The 24,126-nt window shown below is 46.0% G+C and overlaps 1 protein-coding gene across 1 annotated transcript in view; it reads right to left on the reverse strand.

Moving 5' to 3' along the window:
- The window catches only part of LOC147642353 (uncharacterized), a 73,239-nt gene that overhangs the window by 13,833 nt on the left and 35,280 nt on the right, over nucleotides 1–24,126 (reverse strand). Inside the window, exon 5 of the mRNA XM_086805596.1 lies at nucleotides 4,870–5,040. Within this exon, the coding sequence (XP_086661722.1) occupies nucleotides 4,870–5,040 (171 nt within the window). The remainder of the gene's footprint in view (nucleotides 1–4,869; nucleotides 5,041–24,126) is intronic.

Consider the following 24,126-nt stretch of genomic DNA (forward strand, 5'->3'; position numbering starts at 1 on the left):
TGAGGCGACTTCTACTATTGTCTGTATTCAGAACATGTCTCCTACTGGTGCTCTTCCAAATAAAACTCCATATGAGGCTTTCCATGGTGAGAAGCCCTATGTTGTTCATTTGCGAGTATTTGGTTGTACATGTGCCTAAGGAGCATCGCTCCAAGTTGGACTCGAAGTCTCAGCGTATGACTTTTCTTGGATATAGTTCTGTGTCCAAGGCATATCATTTGTATAATCAGCAGGCCAGCAAAATTGTTGTGAGCCGTGAATGATGTTCGACGAGACTCCTGCATCTTCTGAGAGGGGTAGTGAGCTTCTCCTTCCTCCGCCTACTCCTCCTCCTCCCCCTGCTTTTGTTACACCTCCAGCTGTGGATTCTAAGTCAGATAATGATGATGACTCTGTACCTCCTCCAGCAAGCTCGAGCAGACCGGTGCTTGGATGGTATTTTCAGACAATTCGTGATTCTAGGTTGCGTGAGCTTCCTTCTACTCCCCCACCTAGTTCTCTCAGACAATCTTCCGGAGTTACAGAAAAACAAATTCATGAGGGCAACATGTTTGTTAACTATGCTCTTATGTCCTCTATTATTCATGGTCCTTCTCATCCCATTTCTGTGGACGAGGATCTTTTGCACGAGCCTTGGCATCATGCTATGCACGCAAAGTTGGATGCTATTGAACAAAATGGCACTTGGATTTTGGTACCTAGACCCCAGCAAGGTAAGGTGATTGGTGTGCGGTGGATCGGAGCTGATGGCAACTTGGACAAGCACAAGGCGAGGTTGGTTGCCAAGGGCTATGCTCAAGGTCTTGGAGTTGACTTCGATGAGACCTTCGCTCCGACGGCCGGGATGACTACTATTCAAACCGTTCTTGCTCTTGCAAGACATCATAGATTACTCGTATTACAAATGGACGTCAAGTTGGCTTTCCTAAATGGAGAGTTTACACAAGAAGTGTATATTGATCAACCACCAAGATTTGAGGTTCCAGGCAGACAGGATCAGGTGTATCGGCTAAAGAAAGCTTTGTATGGTCTGAAGCAAGCTAAGCGAGCTTAGTACCAACGGATTGATAAGTTCTTTGAGAAGCTTGGTCTACGCCGTTCTCATGCATATTCGAACCTTTATATCCTCCTTGAGAGGAGGATATCATTGTGGTCTATGTTGATGACCTCATCTTCATGGACATAGTCACCAAAAACAAGAAACAGAAACGGAAACGTTCGAGGAATGAAAACGGGAAAACCAGTTTTTTGGAGTGGAAACGATCGTTTCTTGTGACAATATCACTTGGGAAATGAGAAATGGCCATGGAAACGGATGGGGTCTTGAAACGGAGAAACACAATTCTGAGACTGAAACGGCCGTTTCTTGTGACTATGGTCATGGATGCTTTGAAGACGGAGTTTGAGATGACGGATCTTGGCCTTCTATATTATTTTCTTGGCTTTGAGATTTGACAAACTCCTCAGGTTATTTTCTTCTCTCAACAAAAGTACACACGGGAGATTCTTAACAGGTTTAGATGATTGGCTATAGACCAATTCTTCTCCTATAGATACTAGTGAGAAGCTTTCTCTTCTAATGCTTCTCCAGGGATTGAGCGGGGATAGTATCGGGTTCTCTTCGGTTGTTTGGTATGGTTGGCCTACTCCCGATTGGACACTTGTGTGCCCTTGAGGACAGCCTGTCTATCTAAGATGGCCCATCTGCTGGTGACATTAGGGAACCTTATAATGAGAGGTCACCCTCGTGTCATATCCTTCCCTGCCCTCCCTGTATCTGCTTTTTGGAGGGGGGGAGGGAGTCCCATCTACTCCTATCATTTGGCAAATCATTATGGCATCTGCCTTGAGAGAAGCTCCCACCTGTATCTACTTGGAGAGGGAGGGAGAGAGTCCCATCTACTCCTATCATTTAGCAAATCATCATGGCATTTGCCTTAGGGGAAGCCCCCACCTGTAGCCCCCGCACTCGCACATGGAGGGCCTTATCCTTCCTGCGTTTCTCCTCCTCAAGTGTCTCATGTTTGTTGCTCTATAGGGATTCGTGCTTCTTCACCACCTCCACCCAATCTTTCTTGGTTTGGTTTGCAGTTCTTCCAGCAACTTGTCACTCACAGTCTTTAGCTTCTCTAGGTCTGTCCTTAGACCCTCCTGTGTATTCAGTTCCCCTTCCTCCGTTGTATGGTCTTTGACAATAGGATTTACCGCTCCCACAGTTCCCCTATCATTGGAGTAGGCTTTAGCATTGCCTGTTGTTGCATCTGGATCTCTTTCAACGTCCGAATTGTTGAGAAATCATGTATGGTTGAGCTCATGGTAGATCAAAGCTTATGAGAAACATGATTAAGATAATATAAAATGTGATGAAGCTAATAACAAGATAATGACAAGTGATTAATCACAAACCCACATAATCTCATTGCATTAGAGTTGATCCAAGTACATCCTTCTCTATAGCTCTGATGGAGCTCCCAACTCACAAGATATGTGCACCCTAGTGCCACAAAAATGCTTACACTCCATGCGCCTCCTTGCACTTTCCACGTGCTACCTTTTTGACCTTTGACTTCACCTTTTACAAATGACCATACAAACCAACCTTTGCCAATGTACCCTTAGTCTATCCTTTTCTAATGTGCATGCTCCTCCCCTTGCTCTACTCATGTTGCACCCTCACACATTGCTTTTCTCAACTGAATCTCCTCCTTAAGGTTCAGCTTTTCCTCCAGTTCTTCACTCTTGTTATTCTTGCCATGTATCTCTTGGCGGAGGCCTTCCACCTGTTTTTTGTGTTGGTTCAGAAACCTGTCCAACACCTTCTACTCGAGCAACGCCTTCTTGGTGTTGTCCTCCACACTCTCGATGTATGCCTTCAGCTCTTTGTAGGTTCATCCTGGCTATTCCCTCCTAGTTTATGCCTTGGGGGCATGAGCAGGGTGGGTGGGAATAGCGCGCAGCACAAACAGCAGGGAACAGAGGGGCAGCACGTAGATGGGTGGGATAAGGGCACGCACTGAACAGCGCGCAGGGCAGGGAACAGCGTGCACAGCACGGCAAACAGCAGCGACCAGAGAGAGAAAGAGAGAAAGAAAGAAAGAAAGAAAGTTATATTAACGTCCACGGGAGGCCGAATCCGACCTATGGGACAGATCAGGTACATCCATTTACATTCCACTCTGGGTATCGATGCCAAAGAGGCATAAAACTGAAAAAAAATAACTCAAAATGAACTCTTAAGACTCTTAAGAGTTTAAATTACAATGGGTTCTATTGCATCTAGTTCGAAATTGAGGTTCAAAATAAAAATAGCTATATTTCATCCATGGATGGATTTGCTCTTGAGAGGGGTGGGGTACGGAATTCTTTAATGATTGCTTGTCCTCCTCTGTATACTGCCCATTTGCCATTCTTTCTTGCTTCTTTAACTTTATTCAGCTCTGCCGATCTGTTCTTGAGTTGTAGCGGGGTGAGTTCATCAGCTATCCATACCTTTGTCCCTTGGAGAGACCTTGTTTGCTTCATCACTGCTATTTTCTCATTGTTGTCCATATAGGAGACTTTTGCATGTGTACCCTTTACTATAATAGAGATAGGGTCTCCTAAGTCCACGAAGGGGACTACTTTGCTCAGTTGTGCTGTAAGTACATCTGTATCTAATATGTAGTCTTCTCGAAGCTCTTGAGTTATGTCTGCCCTATCCCAGCCTTGAGGAAGACCACCGACTCTGATTACCTTTTTGTTACTTTCCATTCGTTCCTTTTCTTTGACCGCTAATATGACTTCTTTAACAAAATCTTGTGAGTTAACTGAATTTACCTTTGAAACATGGTTTGTCGTTTCTGTTTGTAGTGTTGTAGGTATGGGTCCTTCTCGTGCTTCCTCTTGCTTCGTCTTCATGGCTTGCACTTGCACTTTCAGTTCGTTGATTTGTTCATCTTTCTTGATAGTCTCGTGTTTTAGTGCTGCTAATTCTCCCTGGAGTTTCTTCAGTTCTTGCATGAGGTAGGCTTCCCATGGTGTCGGCTTGCTCACGGGTGGAGGAATGGGCGGTAATCGTGAAGCGGTGACTGAGGCAAAAGACTTCTTACTTTCCATGTATTGCTGCTGATAAAGGAGAGGGCTGTTGGTGGAACGAGTCCCCCCTCAAGGGTACCCTCTCCCCTTTGGGGGAGACTCAGAAAATGCGACCTACAAGATGCTCAGCTACTACAGGTGCAGGGGAGAGTTATGTTGCTGCCTTGGGGGCCTGAGCAAGGGTGGGTGGGGAAAGGGGCGAAGAGAGAGAAGCGAAGCGGGTGGGAAGAGAAGAGGTGCAGGCGGGCGAAATGCAGGCAGAGAAAGGGGACGAAGAGAGAGAAGGTGGGAAGAGAGAAGCGAAGCGGGTGAAAGGGGCGAAGAGAGAGAAGCGAAGCGGATGGGAAGCGAGCGGGTGAAAGGGGCGAAGAGAGAGAAGCGAAGCGGGTGGGAAGAGAAGAGGTGCAGGCGGGCGAAATGCAGGCAGAGAAAGGGGGCAAAGAGAGAGAAGGTGGGAAGAGAGAAGCGAAGCGGGTGAAAGGGGCGAAGAGAGAGAAGCGAAGCGGGTGGGAAGAGAAGAGGTGCAGGCGGGCGAAATGCAGGCAGAGAGAGAGAGAGAGAGAGAGAGAGAGAATGCGTGCATGCGTATTTGTGTGTGCATGCTTGTGTGTGGTGGGTGGGTATGCGTGTGCATGTGTGGGTGGTGGGTGCCCATGCATGTGTGGTGTTTGCATGCATGCAAGCGCAAATGTGCTGAGGAGACCTGTTATCATGCTTGCCACAAATTAAAGATGAAATTGCAGTTCTTTGTAGACTTTTCAAAAGCTAAGACAAAAAAATCCTGTTGATGCTTACTTGGAAGCACTTAAAAATAACACTGCTGTTTAGTTTTTTTGTTCCTCCAAGATCAGCATGAAGAGTATTAAGGAGCCAGGACATAAATTCAACTGGATCAGATTGCACTCCGATACGAAAACGCTTCTTGCTAGCAACCATAACTGCCTGGAGAAACTCATGTGGACTCACCTGAGAACACACAGAAAACAGAGTCAGACACGTTCCATCCTAAAATAAACTTAACTATTGAGGACTTCAACCTTGTTGTTCACACTAGATCATCAACCAATCAGGCCAGAAAGCAATTACTCAATTCAACCAAAAGATGTGCAAAGTAGTTGACTCAGGAAACAAGTTTTAACAGAACCCCTCGCTAACAGCTGTAAATGTTATAACCCTCGGGTGAAGCCTCTTGGACTTTTCCCCCGTCTGTAGGTAAGCCGCCCATACTTGTAAGCCCAAGAGCATGAATTTAAATACCACCATTGGCAAAGACTGATACTCTCACCTATGGGTGTGACTACCCACCGTCACACTATGGCCTGGTAAACATGGCAACCTAGCAAGAATTCTTGCCTATCCACCATAGTTCTGCTCCCTACCCATCCACAAGGTCAATTCCAGAGCGATGCTTTGAGTGGGAGTGTTGCACACGAGTGAAGAAAAGTGCAATGATTCCTAAGCCCTTAGGTTCTCTGAAAGAGACCATTAGGGCTGAAGCTCCCCCGCATAGCAGCAGTGCTGCCCCCATCCTTCATGTCTCCTGCGCACCCTCCCCACTCTCCTGTGTGCGCTCCTTTTCTCCCCACCTGCCCCCCTCTCCCCTGCGTGCTTCCCCATGCCCGCCATTATGTCCCCCTACCCCTTCTTGTTCACACCTCTGCCTGGGCAGCCAACCCTTTTGCCCTTCTTTGTCCACACCTCATTTAGATGAGAATGAGACCTTTGAAATAGAAGGGGCCCAACTTATAACGTGTCCACCGCTTTTATAAGTGAGTGTGGACAGCCCTATAAAAGCCTGTTTCCATGCCCAAAACCTTCCACAAATCCACTATGCCTACCACACGAGAGACTTGGCCTCAGATGCCCATCCATATGTCCCTAGTCCATGGTTCTTGCACTAGAAAATCCCCCATTCCCAAAGCCAGTACATCCACAATCATTAGTGGCATCCTAGAATCCATGTGAGCCCATCCACATATGAAAACAAGGAAACATCCAAGCTCTTGACACACCTCCCCCCCTCCTGTTCCCAGTAGTAGTACACCTCCTCTTCATTTGACTCGGTCTGACATGATCTATGTTGTCCTGGGTTGGCAAGATCTTTGTTGTCTTGGCCTGGCATGATATGGTGGTGCACCGAGGGGTGATCCATAAACCATCCAGTGCCCATTATTTTTTAATGAAGGCACATCACGAACTATTTTGATTGAATGACTGAAATTCCCTACGGTGAAGCATATGAATGTTGCGGTCTTGGCCATCGCCGTGAGGGGCAAGAGGAAGTAATCAAACCAGCTTAGGGTTTTTGAGACATTGGAGAATGATGCTTTCGCTTTTGGGGAGTTTTTAGCACTCACAACATCAAAGTGGCACCTTTGGACCAAGCAGACGCTATTTTCAAGGAGTCCTTGCCTTCGTACTCAAAAGCCATTGATTTCGTTTTTGCTCTTTGGATGAAGCGGGCAGTACACCAAGGATCATCATTTTTGCATGTATATGTACAAGCATGTATGGGCCATGAAGTCAGATAAGTTGGATTATCTAGAGGAAGCTAGAAAGCAGGTTTTCGATCATTATGGACATCTCTTGAGTTTCATGTTACCTGATTGGTTGCCACCTCCAAAGTGAGAGAACCACCGCATTGAGCTTATCCTAGGTGTGCCGAGCCTCCATCGCGCGTGTTACTATTTGGGCATTCTCTACGCTTTTGACATCTGGACGAGCTTTGAAGAATCAATTTGAATCTATGGACGCACTCGATAGTGTCGACATGACACCTCATGGCAGGAGAGACGTCTACACCAAGGATCATGTGAATTGGAAACTCACAGTAGGGGAATTATGTCTACACCAAGGACCAGAAGGCTGGATCTAGTATGTTGGGGACTTTGGTCCGCGCTTAAATCCACAATACAATATTCTCGTTAGCGTAGGGATGTAATGTCTATGCCTGGAATGACTGCCAGCTACAAGCTAAATGAAAGGGAGATTATCCAATACATTTTGTGCCTGAAAAACTGTGCACAGTTCACGAGAGGACGAGGATCTGTTTGTGTAGTTTACGAACAAGGGAGACCTCCCATGAACCATGCGTGTGAATCTGTATTCTGATCTTTCTTGTGGATTGTAGATAGGTGATAGGGGTAACTCTAAACATTTTGTGTATTCATACAAGAGTTATGGCTTATTTTTGCAGGTTCACACTTCATTAAAGTGTGGGCAAGATAGGTTGTAAATGAGTTTGGGCATTCCAGCCAGCCACGCACGTATAGACAAGCACCTTCTTCATTAAAAGGGTGTGGACACCTATGTGGACACCCTCCCACTTATGAGAGAAGTGTGGCCACAAGTGAGCTGGCCCAATGGCCACTACCCCGCAGTATAGCTACACATTCACTAATCTCTTGGGAAAAAGGACACCTATTTGCAAAGAAGGAAGAAGCAACAAAATCCAGCAAAAATCACTCCATTGGAGAGAAAATCAAGCGATACACATGCCCATATGCCTTCCTGCTCTTCTGACAGCAGCCATCCATATAGTTGTATGGTATGCACTTGCAGTCCATACTGCTGTACAGCAGTCATACACTTGCTCCTGCTGCCCACATGGGACGCTTTTTAAAATCTTTATATTCCCTCATGCATTGTACAAGCAACACAAAATCATTTGTTTGCTAAAGCATTTTGAAACAGGTTTTCTATTTCCTGCAGAAGTTTAGAAAATGTTTCATACGCAGGGGGGAGGAAGGGGATGCCATGTTCTCTACTTGGAGCCTGGCCGTCACACTAGTTCCCAAAAAATGAAGATGTTATCCAGGATACCCTGATTCCAATTGAAACTTGTCTGAGTGGAGTGATTAGAGGGCGGGGGGAGGGAGGCTGAGGCTGATTGCCTTGGCGAGGATCTTATAGATTTCCCCTAAGAGGGTGATCACCCTCCGCCAAAGTGCGAGCCATTCTTCATGACCTCAGTGAAAGCAGCCTGAAAGCCCACTTCCATAAGATCCCAAAGACGAAGGAAGAGGGAAACCGGGTGTCTATTCTCTCCAGGGCACTTCCAGCAAGGTAGTGCATGGAGTGCAGCTGCTAGCTCCTCTCCTGAAAAAGAGGAGTTCAGGTACGGCCACAGGGGGTCTGAAACACACAGTTGTAAATGCCACCTCTCTCTAGCAAGCCACCTCCCTCTATAGCGAGTCATGGTCAGCTGTGAGAAGAGATTGTAATATGCGGAAGCCACCTTCTTGACCTGTGGAGGCTCCAAGGTTATGGGACCAACCGGCCTCTGAAGGGCACAGCGCGCACCTCCTCCTGATGGAACTGGGAGCCCTAGGCAACAAAGAAATCTCTGTTGACCCAATCCCTTGCGAGGGTCCACAAGGAAGCACTCACATGATATCAATACTCATTCCACTTCTCCTCTAGGGGCTTTCAAGTAATGCGGGTTGTCTCCATCTGGCCGCCTGCCCATGGGCTCTCTGCAGTCTGCTCTTGGAGGCGCTGAAGGGAGGCAAGGCTACTGTTGGGTTTTATGCTGTGTATGCACCCAGAGGAGTGCTAGTGATCATCAGTAGGTTACTGGGGCACTTTTTACTTCAGTTAGTGGAGGTTTTTTCCCCCAGTTTAGTTCATTTTCACTTATATGCAGTTTATAAGTGTTTTGGTCCACCCGGCACATTTATGGCCGGTCATGTGAACACTTATCCTTTAGGGGTCACTATCATGTGGCTTGTACTTCACATTTTCTATTATTGAGATATCTACAGCAGTCGTGTTCACTCCCTGCTCGTTTTCCATGCCTGTTTTCTTTCTGTAAACCCTAACCCTAACCCTGTTTAGTCTTCAATTGGTATCAGAGCAATTGAAGCTTTGCCCTTGTTCATTGCCCGTACACATCCAAGTTTTTTTGTTGCTGCTGCCGTATAGCACCCGTACCTTCTGCCCGTACTTCTGAGCGCCGTACAGCTGTGCGCCTGCTGTCCGTACTCCCATTGTGCGCCGCCTTCAGCTTCAGCCGTGCGCACTAGCTGCCTGTACATCCAGTCGCACGTCGCCTTCAATAAAGTACTACAACAGGCGTCGCCTACATTTACACACGTGTACTAGCCACCGTACGCCTACGCCTTCAGCGCCAATAGTACTACAAGTCGCCGCCTGCTGGTATTCGTCTGCAAGTCGACACCTGCAGCCAGTCAAGCGCAGCCACCATCACTTGCTGCCCGTACACTTGCATCCGTACCAGGCGACTGTACCTGGCGACTGTACATACCTGGCGACTGCACCAGGCGACTGTACCTGACGTGTCTTCAGTGAACCTGCTCGCCCGACTGTACCTGACGTGTACCTGCCCGTATATACCAGCTGTGTATAGGCCTTCGACTAGCTTCTGTACAGTCATCGTTTTTTTTGTCACCTGCACAGAGAAACGTGCACTGTGTACTTTCAGTGCAGCATTCAGTGCTGTGTATTTGAGGACTGTACCTGCTTGCTTACAGAGGACTGGTTTCGTAAAGTACCTGCAGAGTACAACAATCAACTCATATCTCAGCTGGTAAGCATTACAGGTTTTGAGTTTTGGGCATTCTTATTTTTCTTTGTGAAAAATATACAGGCACAACAGGCAGATTTTCTAGCAAGAAAATATACAGATTTTTGCACAGTTTGGGTGCAGCAAATTTGGGCATTTTGGCATTGTGTACGCCATTTGCTGCTCTACTCAGTCATTGGTGCATTAAGCTGCACATTCAGAGGATTGAGAGTGCAGGCAGATTTGGGTAAACTGTATTCAGTGGAGTACAGTTGTTATCAGGGTTTTTGCTTTTGGGTTTTTTGGTAAACAGGTACAACATTGTGCGTAAAGCATAATGGCAAATCAACAGCAAAGTGATGTATTCACATATTTGTCTAAGGAAGACAAATTGGATGGCACGAACTACTCCTTGTGGAGTTTTATGCTGAAAAATGTGCTTGTGGCAAAAGGTCTTTGGGATTTTGTTAGTGGTGATGAACCACGTCCAGGTCCATTGGCTCCAGACACTCCTCCTCAAGGGGGTGCTCGTGGACGAGGACAACAGGTACAGGCTCCAGGACAGCCATTGCCTGTTCAGAGAACAAATGCTCAAAAGACATGGGATGCCAGGGATGCACAAGCTTTGTCACTCATTGCATTGTCAGTTCAGAGGTTTATTATACCTCATATTCGTTCAGCTGGCACTTCACAGAATGCATGGGTGACTTTGGAGCAAATGTATGCTGCTCGTAATGAGGCTAGGATCTCATTTTTGAAAAGAGAGCTGGAAAATCAGAAAATGAATGAAGGAGATGATATGTCTAGCCACTTGAACAAGCTGCAGGATTTGAGAGAGCAACTCATCAATGTGGATGACATTATTCCTGAGACACAGCTTGTGTCCACCATTTTGCACTCTTTGCCAAGATCTTACTTGGCTTTCCATACCTCTTTGAACCTCAGCATGAGGAATGCTGTTGAACCCCTCAAGTATCAGGAACTTGTTGCTCTCTTACTACAAGAGGAGCAAATGAGGAAGAATATGAATATGAACACAAATGCTGAACAAGCATTTACTACAGGTCAAAAGGGGAAAGGGAAATCTCAGCCAAAGAGTGCAAATCAAAATTCAGGTGATGGTGGTTCTTCACAGGATACCAAGAAAGGTGATGGACAGCCCAAGAAGAAGGGAAAATGTCATTACTGTAAGAAGCCAGGTCACTACATCACGGAATGTAGGAAGAGGATTGCCAAAGAGAAGGCAAAGGAAGCTGGGATGTCTGTTAATGATGCTCCTAAAGCTCCTCCAGAGACTGCTTCTTTTGTTGAGGACAGGGATTACTGTTTCTATACATGCAGCTATGATGCCTCTTGGTCTTCACAGGCACTCAGTTTGACAGAGCATGCATGTACTTGGTATTTTGATAGTGGTGCCTCAAAGCATATCACATCTCGCAGGGATTTGTTTAGTCATGTTGGCCCTGCCCCTGTTGGCAAAACTGTTCAGTGTGCCAACAATGCTTCATATCCAGTGTGTGGCATTGGGGAGATTCAGCTTACAGCCATTGATGGCTCCATTCTCCGCCTTACAGATGCCTTATATGTACCAGGGATAAAGAAGAATTTGTTGTCCATTTCTTCTTTAGCACATTGTGGAATGCAAGTCCACTTTGATGATGATAAATGCATGGTCAGAGACAAAGCAAATGCCTTGACCTTGATGCTTACTGGTACATTATGTCATGGACTTTATGAGTTGGATGCATTTCAGCCAGTGGATCAGTCTGCTTATCATGCATTCACTCTTACTCCAGCTATGGTTGATGCGGAGTTATGGCATGCTCGCATGGGGCATGTAAATTTTGGTAGTCTTATGCTTATGCAGCGACATAATATGTTTACAGATCTACCTCTCATGGAGAAGCCTCCAGATCACATTTGTGAAGGATGTATTTTGGGAAAAATGCACAGGTTTTCCTTCCCACGTGATCAGGCTCTAAGAGCAACTGCAAAGTTGCAACTTATACACAGTGATCTTTGTGGTCCCATGCAGACGAAGTCATTAGGTGGTTGCTTTTATTTTGCAACATTTATTGATGACTTCTCTCGTATATGCTGGGTCTATCCTTTGACACAGAAATCACAGGTATATGATGCATTTTTGGCCTTTGTAGCACTTGCTGAGACAGAGTCAGGATGCAAAGTGAAGACTCTCCGTTCTGACCGAGGGGGGGAATATATGTCGCATGTGCTGAATTCTTTTCTTGGGAGTAGAGGTATAAAACATCAGTATACTACTCCTTACACTCCACAGCAGAATGGGGTTGCAGAAAGGAAAAATCGGTCACTCATGGAGATGGCCAGATGTATGCTAAAGGCAAAAAGACTACCACATATCTTTTGGGTGGAAGCAGTAATGTGTGCTTGTCATATTTTGAATCGATGTCCCACAAAGGCATTGGTTTCTATTACTCCTTTTGAGGCTTGGCATGGCCGCAAGCCTTCTGTATCACATTTTCGTATCTTTGGGTGCCTTGCATATGCACACATACCCAAAGAGTTGAGGAGGAAGCTTGATGATAAAGCCACAAAATGCATTTTTGTTGGGTATAGCCGTGAGAGCAAGGGCTACAGGTTATATGACCCACTATCCAGGAAAATATTTATCAGCCGGGATGTGATTTTTGATGAAAAATCAGAATTATCCATGGCTGGTTATGAGGCAAATCAGGCTGAAAATGATGTATTTGAAGGTCTTCTACCCATGGAGTTTCATTCCACAGTTGGTGATCCAACTCATGAGGGTAATGGACAGCCAGCAAATGATGTAGGTGGTGCAGAAATTCAGCAGCCAAATGAGCCAGAAGCTGAACCAAATATGGGACAGCAGGCACCACAGGTCAGACATATACCTAGATGGTATTTGAGGACATTACAGGACAGCCATTTAGAAGGTCCTCTTGCTGGTCGTACTCGTAGGGAGACAAGGACCAATGAGCATGCACACATCATGGATTTGAATCTGGTTATGGCAGCCAGTTTACAGGATGATGATGAGCCTGATTCATTTGTGGATGCACGAGATAATGTGCATTGGAACAAAGCCATGCAGGATGAGATTGATTCTATTAAAAAGAATCAAACATGGGATTTGGTTGATCTGCCCAAAGGCAAGAAAGCCATTGGTACTAAATGGGTCTACAAGTTGAAAAGACATGCAGATGGATCCATTGACAGGTACAAAGCCCGTCTAGTTGCAAAGGGCTATGCACAGAAGAAGGGCATTGATTATGAGGAGACATTTGCTCCTACATCCCGTATGTCGACACTTAGGTGTGTCATTGCATTGGCTGCACATCGTGGTTGGGTTGTTCACCAGTTGGACATAAAGACTGCATTCCTACATGGGGACCTCGAGGAGGAAGTTTATGTATTTCAGCCCATGGGATTTGCAGAACATGGTCATGAGGGGAAAGTATGCAGGCTGAAAAAGGCCTTGTATGGTTTGAAACAAGCTCCACGAGCTTGGTATGCAAAAATAGATGCTTTTCTACTCACTCAGGGATTTGTGAACAGTCCATCAGAGACCACTTTGTATGTGAAGAAAGAAGAGACAGATCTGCTGGTCATCAGTCTTTATGTGGATGATCTCTTGCTCATGGGATCAAATGATGACAAAATTGCAGCATTTAAAGAGATACTGCAACAGACATTTGACATGTCTGACTTGGGCCTTGTACATTACTATTTGGGCATACAGTTTGTGCAGGATAACAGAGGCATTGGGTTGTTGCAATCACGTTATGTTGCTAAACTTCTGGAGAAGTTTAAATTTCAGGATTGCAAGCCTATTAGTACTCCTATGGAGCCTGGGATGAAACTGTCACTACAAGATGACAGTGTTTCCTTTGATGCCACTACATATGCTCAGGCTGTTGGGTGCCTCATTTACTTGTGTAATACAAGGCCAGATATTCAGTATGCAGTCTCTCAGTTGAGCAGATTCATGCACAGCCCACGGTTGTCACATTGGCAAGCTGTGAAGCGTGTATTCCGTTATTTGCAGGGTACCTTGTCTCTTGGGTTGCTTTATCCTGAGGGGGGTGACATGCAGTTACATGCTTACAGTGATTCAGATTGGGCTGGTGATTTTGATACCAGACATTCCACTAGTGGGAATTGTTTCTTCCTTGGCGCTTCATGCATTTCTTGGCTAAGCAAGAAACAGACCACGGTGGCCACTTCATCTTGTGAGGCAGAGTACAGAGCAGCCTACACTACTACTGTTGAGTGTGTTTGGCTGCATCGTCTTATGACTGATATGGATATTTCAGTGGAGGAGCCTACACCTATCTATACTGATAGTCAGAGTGCCATTGCTGTGGCCAGGAATCCTGTGTTTCATGCTCGCACGAAACACATTGAGATTCACTATCATTTTGTTCGGGAGAGACTCCAGGCAGGAGATATCAGTCTGATCTACTGTCCTACAGATCAGAATGTGGCAGACATCTTCACCAAGGCATTACCACGTCCGAAATTTGAAGCATTCCGCAATGCTTTGAATTTGTTTCCTTTTGGTGGATGATGTACAGTGATCACATATCACTCCAAGGGGGTTTGTTGGGTTTTATGCTGTGTATGCACCCAGAGGAGTGCTAGTGATCATCAGTAGGTTACTGGGGCACTTTTTACTTCAATTAGTGGAGGTTTTTTCCCCCAGTTTAGTTCATTTTCACTTATATGCAGTTTATAAGTGTTTTGGTCCACCCGGCACATTTATGGCCGGTCATGTGAACACTTATCCTTTAGGGGTCACTATCATGTGGCTTGTACTTCACATTTTCTATTATTGAGATATCTACAGCAGTCGTGTTCACTCCCTGCTTGTTTTCCATGCCTGTTTTCTTTCTGTAAACCCTAACCCTAACCCTGTTTAGTCTTCAGCTACATCGGATACTATTATGTACTTGGATGCTAATCTACGGAATAGGAACCTAATCCAACAGGGTTAGGGGACCCCAAGATTAGGGGGTTAGCAAGTTGACACCTTACATACATACTTCTCTGTCAAACAACTATCAAGTAAAGCTCATCAAAAACACCCTAATAGGATATCCAACATAAGCTGCCATACTGTTACATACCTAGTAATAATCATAGTTGTTTCTCGTACCAGTACGAATGGGTTCGTACCGTACGGTTCGTACAGTACGAGTCCCCCCCGCCCCCCCCCCCGCCCCCCCCCCAAAATTTTTTCCTTGAAAAAATTAAATTTCAAATGCTTTAAAAAAATATAGAAACCCTGCTTAACGAAGATCCCAAATGCTCGCAATACGTCGCAACTTTCGTGTCCACTCAGTATTCCATATGGGGTTGTTGAGAGACCTAAAAAATCTAGCGAGGTAGACTGGTAGTGTACACTTGATTGGTAGGATGAGAGAATCTTGCTACATCACTTGGAGATCCTTGGTATAGGTAGGCTAGACAGTTAGATTCTCAAGTTATGTACGAGGGAGAAGATTTGGACATGGCCATTTTGATCTAGAGAGGAGTCCCTAAACCTATATAGCACCCTAGATGCACTGCTCGTATTTGTGCAAGGACGGTCCCTTAGTCATAAACGCTACACTGGGAGACCTTTGGTATTGCATTACCTATCCAGGTTCTTTTTTGGAGACAATCGGAAGATCCAACTGGGAGAGACACATATCCATGTTCTAGTTCCTCAAGCACTGTAGACTCCTCCCCTCCCAACCTTCCCTCACATTCAAGCTTGAAGCTCCATAGGTTGTAAGTGTAAAAAATAAAAACCGTATTTTATCGTACGGTATCCGAAAATTTCATATCGTACCAAAAATTCCTGTACGATACCGTATCGTACTGTATCGTATTTTCGTACCGTGACAACCATGGTAATAATCCTCAAGATTAGTGGCCTAATCTGGTAAGATTTTGGGAGCCCTAGGATTAGGAGAAAGCAAGCTAATAATAAATCCATGTGTACAACATATTTATAACAAGATCGCCATTTATAGCAACAATGGGCACTATATAAGTAAAACATGGGTTATTATTGTCATAACCTGACTATTGGTCAGAGTTCCACCAAGACTCCGACCACACATGTGGCAGAGCATAGATCGGCATGCCAAAAGCCTCTGGGGCAGACTGGTATGAATATGTGGGAGTCAAACCTTAGCCCCTGGCTTGGGGATGGTTCGAAGCATGGTACCTACAGTTGAGAGGTGAGTTACATGCACCCCTCTTAGGGGGTTTGTACTAATCACTTGTGTTTTGTGTTTAGGAGATCTCTGGGAATGTAACACTTGAATATCAGAGCCACCTTATTGTGATGCACGGAAGGTGGTTTAGGTAAGTTTTTCCGTTTTGTTTTCCATGGTTTCACAAGAACCAGGTATTCTCTACGCTTTTGTGCTAAAGTTGATTTGATGCATACTCAATGTTCATTGAAGGTATATCTCTATGCAATGCCAAAGTTTTCATCTCAGAAAAAAAGTTTATGCTTTTTAGAGTTTGCTGACATCTTAGGTACATGGATTTTGAGAGAAGGGGAAAAATGTGAGAATCGCGCGTGTAAGAGATGACCCTGATTTGCTCCCAGATGGGTTGCATTTATGCTCAAAACGCCCTACTCATGACGCAAGGGGAAGAGGTGAGAGAGCAATTGATGGGCTGTGATGCCACGAATTGCCGGTTACGCAAATTTGGTGAGCTGTGGGCAGAGGGCTGATGCAGCCTGTGCACAGTGGCTTGTGTGGACAGCGGACAGGTGTGATGTGAAGAAAAGCATAAAATGCCGGCTTCGTACAGGACAGCAACAGGCCGAGATGCACAGCAAAGTAGTGGGGAAGAGTGAACCAGGGCAGCCAGCAGAGGGGCGAGCAGTCCAATTCCACGTGATGTGGGCAGGTGTTCGGGTATGGAATGGACACAAGGACTGCTGGGCGCTGCCTACACAGGGCCGCCAGGGAGAGAAAAGCACATGTTGCTACTATTGATGATGTTTCTATAATAATAAAAATGCATGTGTCGTCTTTTTTTACAGAAACCTCCTAAAACAGGTTGACTATAGGTACTTTTGGGGTTCTAGAAGGAAGGCGCCTGTTTTTTTTTGGGGGAGAAAAAGAGCAGTATGGGCGTTTTTTTTTTTAGCTAGAGGTTGACTCCTTAGTTCAAGCGTGGGACAAAAGCGCTCAAAGGCAAATTTCACAACCCCCCTCTTGTACACAGAACAGGGGTAAGTTTTATCCTCGCCATTATTCTCAGATTTTCATGCGTAAGTGTGTTTGTTCCTCTACTTTTTTGTGATTTCTAGAATTAGCATGTATTTTATTATGGTGACGTAGCAGCAAAAGGATCCCTTTTCTCCTAATCCATTGCAAAGATTACCTCCCTTTCTCAGATGATCTTTTTGATCATGAGAAAGAGCAGATCACTGTTAGGGAAGTCAGCCAGGATGATAAAGGAGTAACATGACCATTAGATGGCCATTAGAGAATAAGATAGGCACTTGGGTTCGGCAGATGTGGTCACGACGGGATGACAGGAGCACTTGTTTGCCATGGCACCTTCTTTCACCTCTAAGGCATCTCTGGGTGAGGAGAAGTGGACACACGGGAAAAGCAAGCAAGAAGAGCAGATCATTGCTACGGAAGTCAGCCAAGATCATCAAGGAGTAACATGACCATTAGATGGCCGTTTGAGAATAAGATAGGCACTTGGGTTCCGCAATTGTGGTCACGACGGGAGCACCTGTTTGCTATGGCACCCTCTTTCACCTCTGAGGCATCTATGGATGAGAAGGAGCGGACACATGGGGAAAGCAGGCATTATGTTTTTTTTTTCCGAGAAATAGATCCTTCTAATAGCTAATGAAAAACAGCCACGATGGGCTAAATACAACCATGAATAGCTAGATACAACCTCGCCTCATGTGCACGGCGGGGATCACTAATCAAAAGGGAGAAAGATGCACTTCCCCTCCGGCTGGCCGCTCTATGAGGAGAAGGCTATCTCATACAAGAGGAGGGGGGGGGATAACCACACCGGTGGTCTGTAATGCCAAGTGGGATCACCTCCTCTATCCCTGAGAAAGGGGCCAGGCCGCCAGAGCCTCAAAAAAGCTTCCCGCCGCTTCCACATGCGATAGAAGCCACCCTGCAACTTTCCCCACTGACCGGAGGGTATGAATGATGTCGAGCCACATGCTCTTGATGGACTCCGCAAGCGGAGAGTAGGTACCCTCGATGGCTTCGCTACATCTAGCTCGCCATATGTGCCAGGCTGCAATGCTACTGCAAATCTCCCATCTCTGACATGAGCCTAGTCTCCAGTGGTTTGTAGATGGGGCTGTGATTGGTACTGCCGAAATGCAAAGGTGAGAAACCTGAAGGGCAAGCCCCCCACCATCCTCCTCATAATCCCTCACAACCTCAACCTCTGTGGCCCAAGAGACGGTGCCCCAAGTAATGATCCGGGTCGAGGCCATATCCATCGTGAAGATGCGGACAATCCACTGCCAAACCTACTGAGCCTTCGGGCAATCCCAAAGACAATGTCGCTGAGACTCCTGAGGGTGGCTGCACCTCGTGCAAGCTGTTGGTCGACCTCCAATGGCCAACCACATGCCCACCACCAAGCTCCTGTGTGCCATCAGCCGTAGAAAGAGGGTGATCTTTTGAGGCCGAAAACTATCCCAGAGCCTCTTCCAAAAATCTGAGAGAAAGCGCTATGAGAGACCCTATTACTACCAATGTACTTCGGGGCATAGTTTTTCCATACAGCAAATGCATACGGGTATGGAAGTACGAAAAAAGTACGGTTCACACTCCCAAGAAATTCCATACGTTGGATACCATACGGCACCCTAAATTTTAGGAAAAACATGCTACATATGACACAAAAAACCAAAGAAACTTGAAACTGCAAAGATTTTGGGATTAGAAAAAACATAAATGATGTAGAGCCAGAATCCAAACTCCAGACTTTATATTACTGTAACTTGTTTACATCATACATGTATGATCGATGATGTATCATGTAACATGTTACATAAGTAGGGACTAGGGAGTGTGGAGTGGGCAAATGCCAAAACCTATCACTTGTAGGCATAGTTTTTTCATACGGCAACCATACGACATATGTGTATAAGTCTGGAACTATGAAATAAGTATGGTTTAAACCTTGGAGAAATTCCATACGTGGCATTTCATACTTGATTCTTAAATTAAAGGATAGACATGCCATTTTCAAAGAAGTGAACCATGAGAGACTTATATGTGAAAGCCATGATAGATGATCTATCATAGTTTTCACAAATTGACCATGTTTCATCCGTCATGACTTTCACACATTGACAACTAATCTCTATGTCTAGAGAAGATGCAAAACATTTTCTTTTTTGGCTAGAGTATGAAAAGTTTTTCCATACGTGACCACACGCATACGGGTATGGAAGTATGGAATATTTTCCATACGAGTATGAAAAAAACTATGCTTCGGGGTGCCATCAATCTCTGGCATCTGAATCCTGCGGCCTAGCCGCACTGTATACGCAAAGAAGGGGGCATCTAGAGTCTCCTCCCAATCAGCACGATCATGCAAAGTCCACTCGCCCGGGTCCCAATGGAGGTTGGCTGAAACCGGCCTTCAGAAACTTGACGGGCGGTGTGAAACAAACACTTGCAGACAAAACACTTCAACACCTTTGAGGACCTGGAAAAGGAAAACAAATAGAGGGAGCTAGAGTGCTCCTGCAAATAGTACACGGACACCGATTGGCCCCAAAACGCAGTGGCACCCCTTGCGGTATTTCTTTAATTGATTATAAGAGAACTTTGATTACAATAAGACTGGAATACTCAGCCATCCCAGTAGAACTCGTGAAGCCTACAAAGACCCTGCCATGGCTTCTTGTCCACTCGGCCTCCACAAACAAATCCAGCCATTGTTCACATCGAAAGACTCTCTCACATGAAGCTTTCCTCCACGATCAAGGCTGCCACAACTACCCATGGTCTCTCACCCTATGAGCAACAAACATCCTGATACTTCCAGTGCTCCTATCTCACAGCAAAGACTCTAATTTGTTTCCAAAAGAAAACTCTCGTTATTACAGCACAGCATACCTGTCACCAGCCTAGACATTTCTCAGTTGAAATGGGTCTGGTGGACTCAGGATGTCTAAATATTTGGAAAGTACAAGCTTTGGGAATGGGGGATTATCCTAGAATACAAAGGACCACACTCCTAAAAGTTAGGAGAGTAGCTATTTTTGGCCCGACTCCAATGGAAATTCTGTTCGCGTCATTACATCTACAATTGAGCAGATACCAAGAGTTGGCAAAGTGCCTATGACAGAATGTCTACCAGTTGGGATATTTTTAGAGAGAGAGTTTATGGAAGGACCCATCTCTTAGATTAGGACATGTGGCAAGAAAGTGGATCAAATTGAGACAAGTGGCCTCACACTTGTCACTTCAGCTATTGTGTTGCTCTCCACTTGTCATTGTAGCCTTCTCTTGCCATTTTAGCTCATGGGAGGCCCAAATCTATAAATTGGAGCCCTCTCTCTTCATTAATAGAGGCTCTCTTGCTGCACACTAGCCTCTACCACCGTTACAGGCTGCCCTAATGATGGCTACTCTCTTTCTCTCTCTCTTGAAGGCTACCCATGAAGAATACCGACTGTTGGGGACTGTTTTGGAGGCTTCCATCGCGAAGAAATACTGAAGGCAATGGTATTTAATCATTTATTATGATTTCTAGCCATTGTACTTGTTGTACCAATCCTTGTACCGGCTGTACCAACTTCTATACTTGTTGTACCACCCATTGTACCGGCTATACCAGCCACTGTACCTACTGTACTACTCACTGTACATGATGTACCAGCATTTGTACTTGCTATACCAGCCACCGTACTAGCTGTACCAACCACTGCACCTGCTGTACCAGCCATTGTACCGGCTGTACCGGCTGAATGGAGAGTTATACTTGCTGTACCAGCTCTATTGCATGAAGACCCGTGGTTTTTGGGGAAGAATCAGTACCCACACGTAGGTATATGGATTATATTGTTGGCTCCGCTTTTCTACAACCTATTTTTCGGCTTGGTTGCCTCGTGTTGGGCTGTGTTATGGCATTTGTATATGGATAATCCCCCGTGGGGAGAGTAAGGCCCTCAAAGCTTGTACATGATATTATTCTCCTTGGGTAATAAAATACCCCAAGGGAGGGGTCGGCCCATTCCGGCCTCTATGCGGTGTCACACGTGCAACCTCCATTTTCAGCATTTGTGGATGTTTTGTCCATCTTTTATGTTTTATGTTTCAGCATTTGTGGATGTTTTGTCCATCTTTTATGTTTTATGCAAAGTGATGCTGGATATGTGTTAAGGTTGTGGCCATGTTTAAATGTTTAAATATGCATTGATGGTATCAACAAGTGTGTCGAAGGCCCTAGGCACACCTGTACAACACCTCCCTGCTTCCAAAGGTCTTATCCATCTCTAGCATGGATGCCTCAAACCCTTTCCCAAACAGCAATAGGGCTGTACGATACCACATGTTCTTCCCTGTAGCCACAGCTTGCATGTAACTAATCTCCTCGAGAAACCTACAACCTGTTCACATGAATCCAAAGACATGTTTCCACATGAAACCAAAGACCTGTATCCCATAAACCATAGGCCTGTTTCCTGGAAATCAAAGTTCTGTTTCCTCTCGAAAACCAATGTCCTGAACCAATGTCCAGTTTCCATGAGAAACCCACATATACACCATCCAAGCACGGTGCCAAAACCAAGGTTGTTTTCCATAGCACCAAGCCAGAGAAAAATAGAGAACCTGTAAGCAAATCCCTGAACACATATAAGTTCAACACGAAGAGAAATCACACCATCTCTCCCATGAACATCATCCTGTGCATCTGTAGCTTGTTCTCCCGTTTCCAAGTCTCTCATACTTCCATGGCACACAGAAGAGAAAACACGCCAGGTCCTTATGATGAGAGAAGAAAGAAAGAAAGAAAGAAAGTTGTATTAACCTCTTCAAAAGGCCAAAATGACCTATGAGACCAAAAGGTTACATCATATCCATGAGGTACATAATCCTGGGTACAAAATAGTAATAAAGAAAGATAACAAAAATCTAGAACTTTAAAATCTGATCTAGGTACACGAGCAGAGAGCTCTCATATCACCCTAATACATCCCTCATGGGCCGCTGTGACATGGTGCTCAAGGTGGTAAAACTGAGCTGGCGCGAGAAGGTCCTGCGATGATGGGAGATGATGGCCCGGATCTTCATGTGGTGGCGTGGCCGTGGGCGAGGGCCATGGGGTCTGGGGCATCGAGCTCTGCATAACTCAGTGGCTCTGTTGAGTGTCACACCTCTCGGACGAGCTCCTACACTAGCCTATGGTCTGGGTATGATGGGTGGATCGGCCCTCAGAGTGCTGGTATGGAAGAAGTCAGTGAGAGCTCTATGTGTTGGTCCTCGAGTAAGTACAGCTGATATGGATCTCGCTAAGGACTCCCTCTGTCTACGGAGCTCTAGAAGAAAAAGTCCCAGGCATCTCTGATCCGGGAAGTCCATTATCCTGGAAAGTGGTCCGAACCCAGCTCGGAGGAGGCAGTGGAACCTCCCCCGAATCTCATAGTACACGGGGCATCGGCATATGTACTGGTCCTCTGTCTCGGTCCTGTGTGACAGAGCTGGCATATCCTGTCCTCTGGTGCGGCCGCCCTAGGCCCATATCTGGCAGTCTCCACTCTCAGCTGGTGGGACGAGGTGCGGATATGGCCGATCGCACATCTCACCCCAAAGGATAGGTGTATGTCCATGTAGCGTGGACGGATGATGAACCCATCCTCTGTCACGCATAGGAGGTGATCTCTATAGAAGGCCATCTTTGTCCCCAATGGACGACTAGGTGAACTCCATGTCCTCTGAGTATCCAGTCTGACAATGTCCTTCCTGATAACCCTGTTCCGCTCTGTGCGGCTGAGAGCAAATGACGGGGCCTCTATGTTGTACTAGAAGGGGGGGAGTGCCTCCATCTGCATACCGGTATCTGTCAAGTGGAAGCTCCCATAGCCTATGCCAGTATGTCACTGTCTGGAATAGAGCCTCTGTCACTATCGGTGCAGCCCCCATCTCTGCCCACACAATCTCATGTGGCACTGATGGTTTACTCCTAATCATGCGTGAGATCATCGCCACTAGGGGCCTCTCCATCGGCTTCCACCCATCATATACCTCCTCTGTATCTGTCTCGGTCGGCTCTCTCCTCTGTCTCCTCCTATAGTATAAGCTAGGACCCCAGATGGGGGCACCATACAATAGTGCAAGTGTAACTAGAGTATCAAATAGCCAAAGCTTCGTCCTCGGCTCCTGAAACTGTATCTGTGAGCATTGCCTCTCTAGCGAGACAAGGGCTGCATATCCCCTCATCAATCTAGCGTCAGCCGCCTTCCGCATCGAGAACTGAGGTGCAACAAAAGTGATCCCAAGGTATACATACGAGGTAACATACTCCACAGACTCTCCACTGTATGTAAACTGTACTACAGATCTACTTATCCACTGTGAGGAGGTGTTAAAGATCATGACCTTAGTCTTTCCAAGGTTCACAGTAAGGTCCCGGTCCTCGCAAAAGGCCTGTAATGCATCCAAATGCCTCTGCAGCCCCTCTGGTGAATCAAAAATAAGAACAATATCATCTGCGTACAAGAGGATCGGTATCAAGACTCCTGCCAAATGTGCTCCCGGTCCTCCCTGTCTGTCTATGTAATCCGAGATCTCGTCAATGTATAGACCAAATAGAGTAGGAGACAAGGGGCAACCCTACTTCACCCCGATAGTGCTGTGTATGATCTCTGAGTCACCTCCTGGAGCCCGTACTCTGCCTGTGACTGACTCATAGAGTGTAATGATCCCCCACAGCATCTCTGCTGGCACTCCCATATCTTGCAGTCTCCTCATCAATCTGGCCCGTGGGACAATATCAAAAGCTTTGCGGAAATCCACAAAGCAGCAGTATATCCATTGCCCGTGAGCTCTCCCCTCCTCAATGATCCCCCGTAGTGTAAAGATATGATCTAGGGTGGAGTGCCCTCTCCTGAAGCCTGCCTGCCCCGGTGCTCTCAGTCTTCCATAAAGCCCTGTTAAACATGTGAACCAATAAAGGGGCTAGCGTGTCTCTAGCATGGGAGAAATGCTCGGTGAGGAGTCCCATCATGATCCTGTGCTCTCCCAGTCCGCATCCTGTCAATAGCATCTCTCACCATGCTGAGGTAAAAGAAGGAAGAGTGTGGGGGTCGAGGTTCGGGTGGATGGAGGAGAGGTGGCTGCTCGGGGACATGGTAGAGAGAGGTGGCATAGGTGTGCCAGGTGCTGTGTGAAATAATCGGAGTTGGAAGGCGATGATCCTGGAAGATCCTCCAGGCCTCCTTACAGTCCCTTCCAAGAAATAGCTGGTATAGCTCCTGCTCAAGCCTTGCTAGGTAGGCTCTCTTCTTT

This window comes from Cibotium barometz, chromosome 1 (genome assembly GCF_041138505.1).
Source record: "Cibotium barometz isolate CiBa-2024 chromosome 1, ASM4113850v1, whole genome shotgun sequence".
Lineage (NCBI taxonomy): Eukaryota > Viridiplantae > Streptophyta > Polypodiopsida > Cyatheales > Cibotiaceae > Cibotium > Cibotium barometz.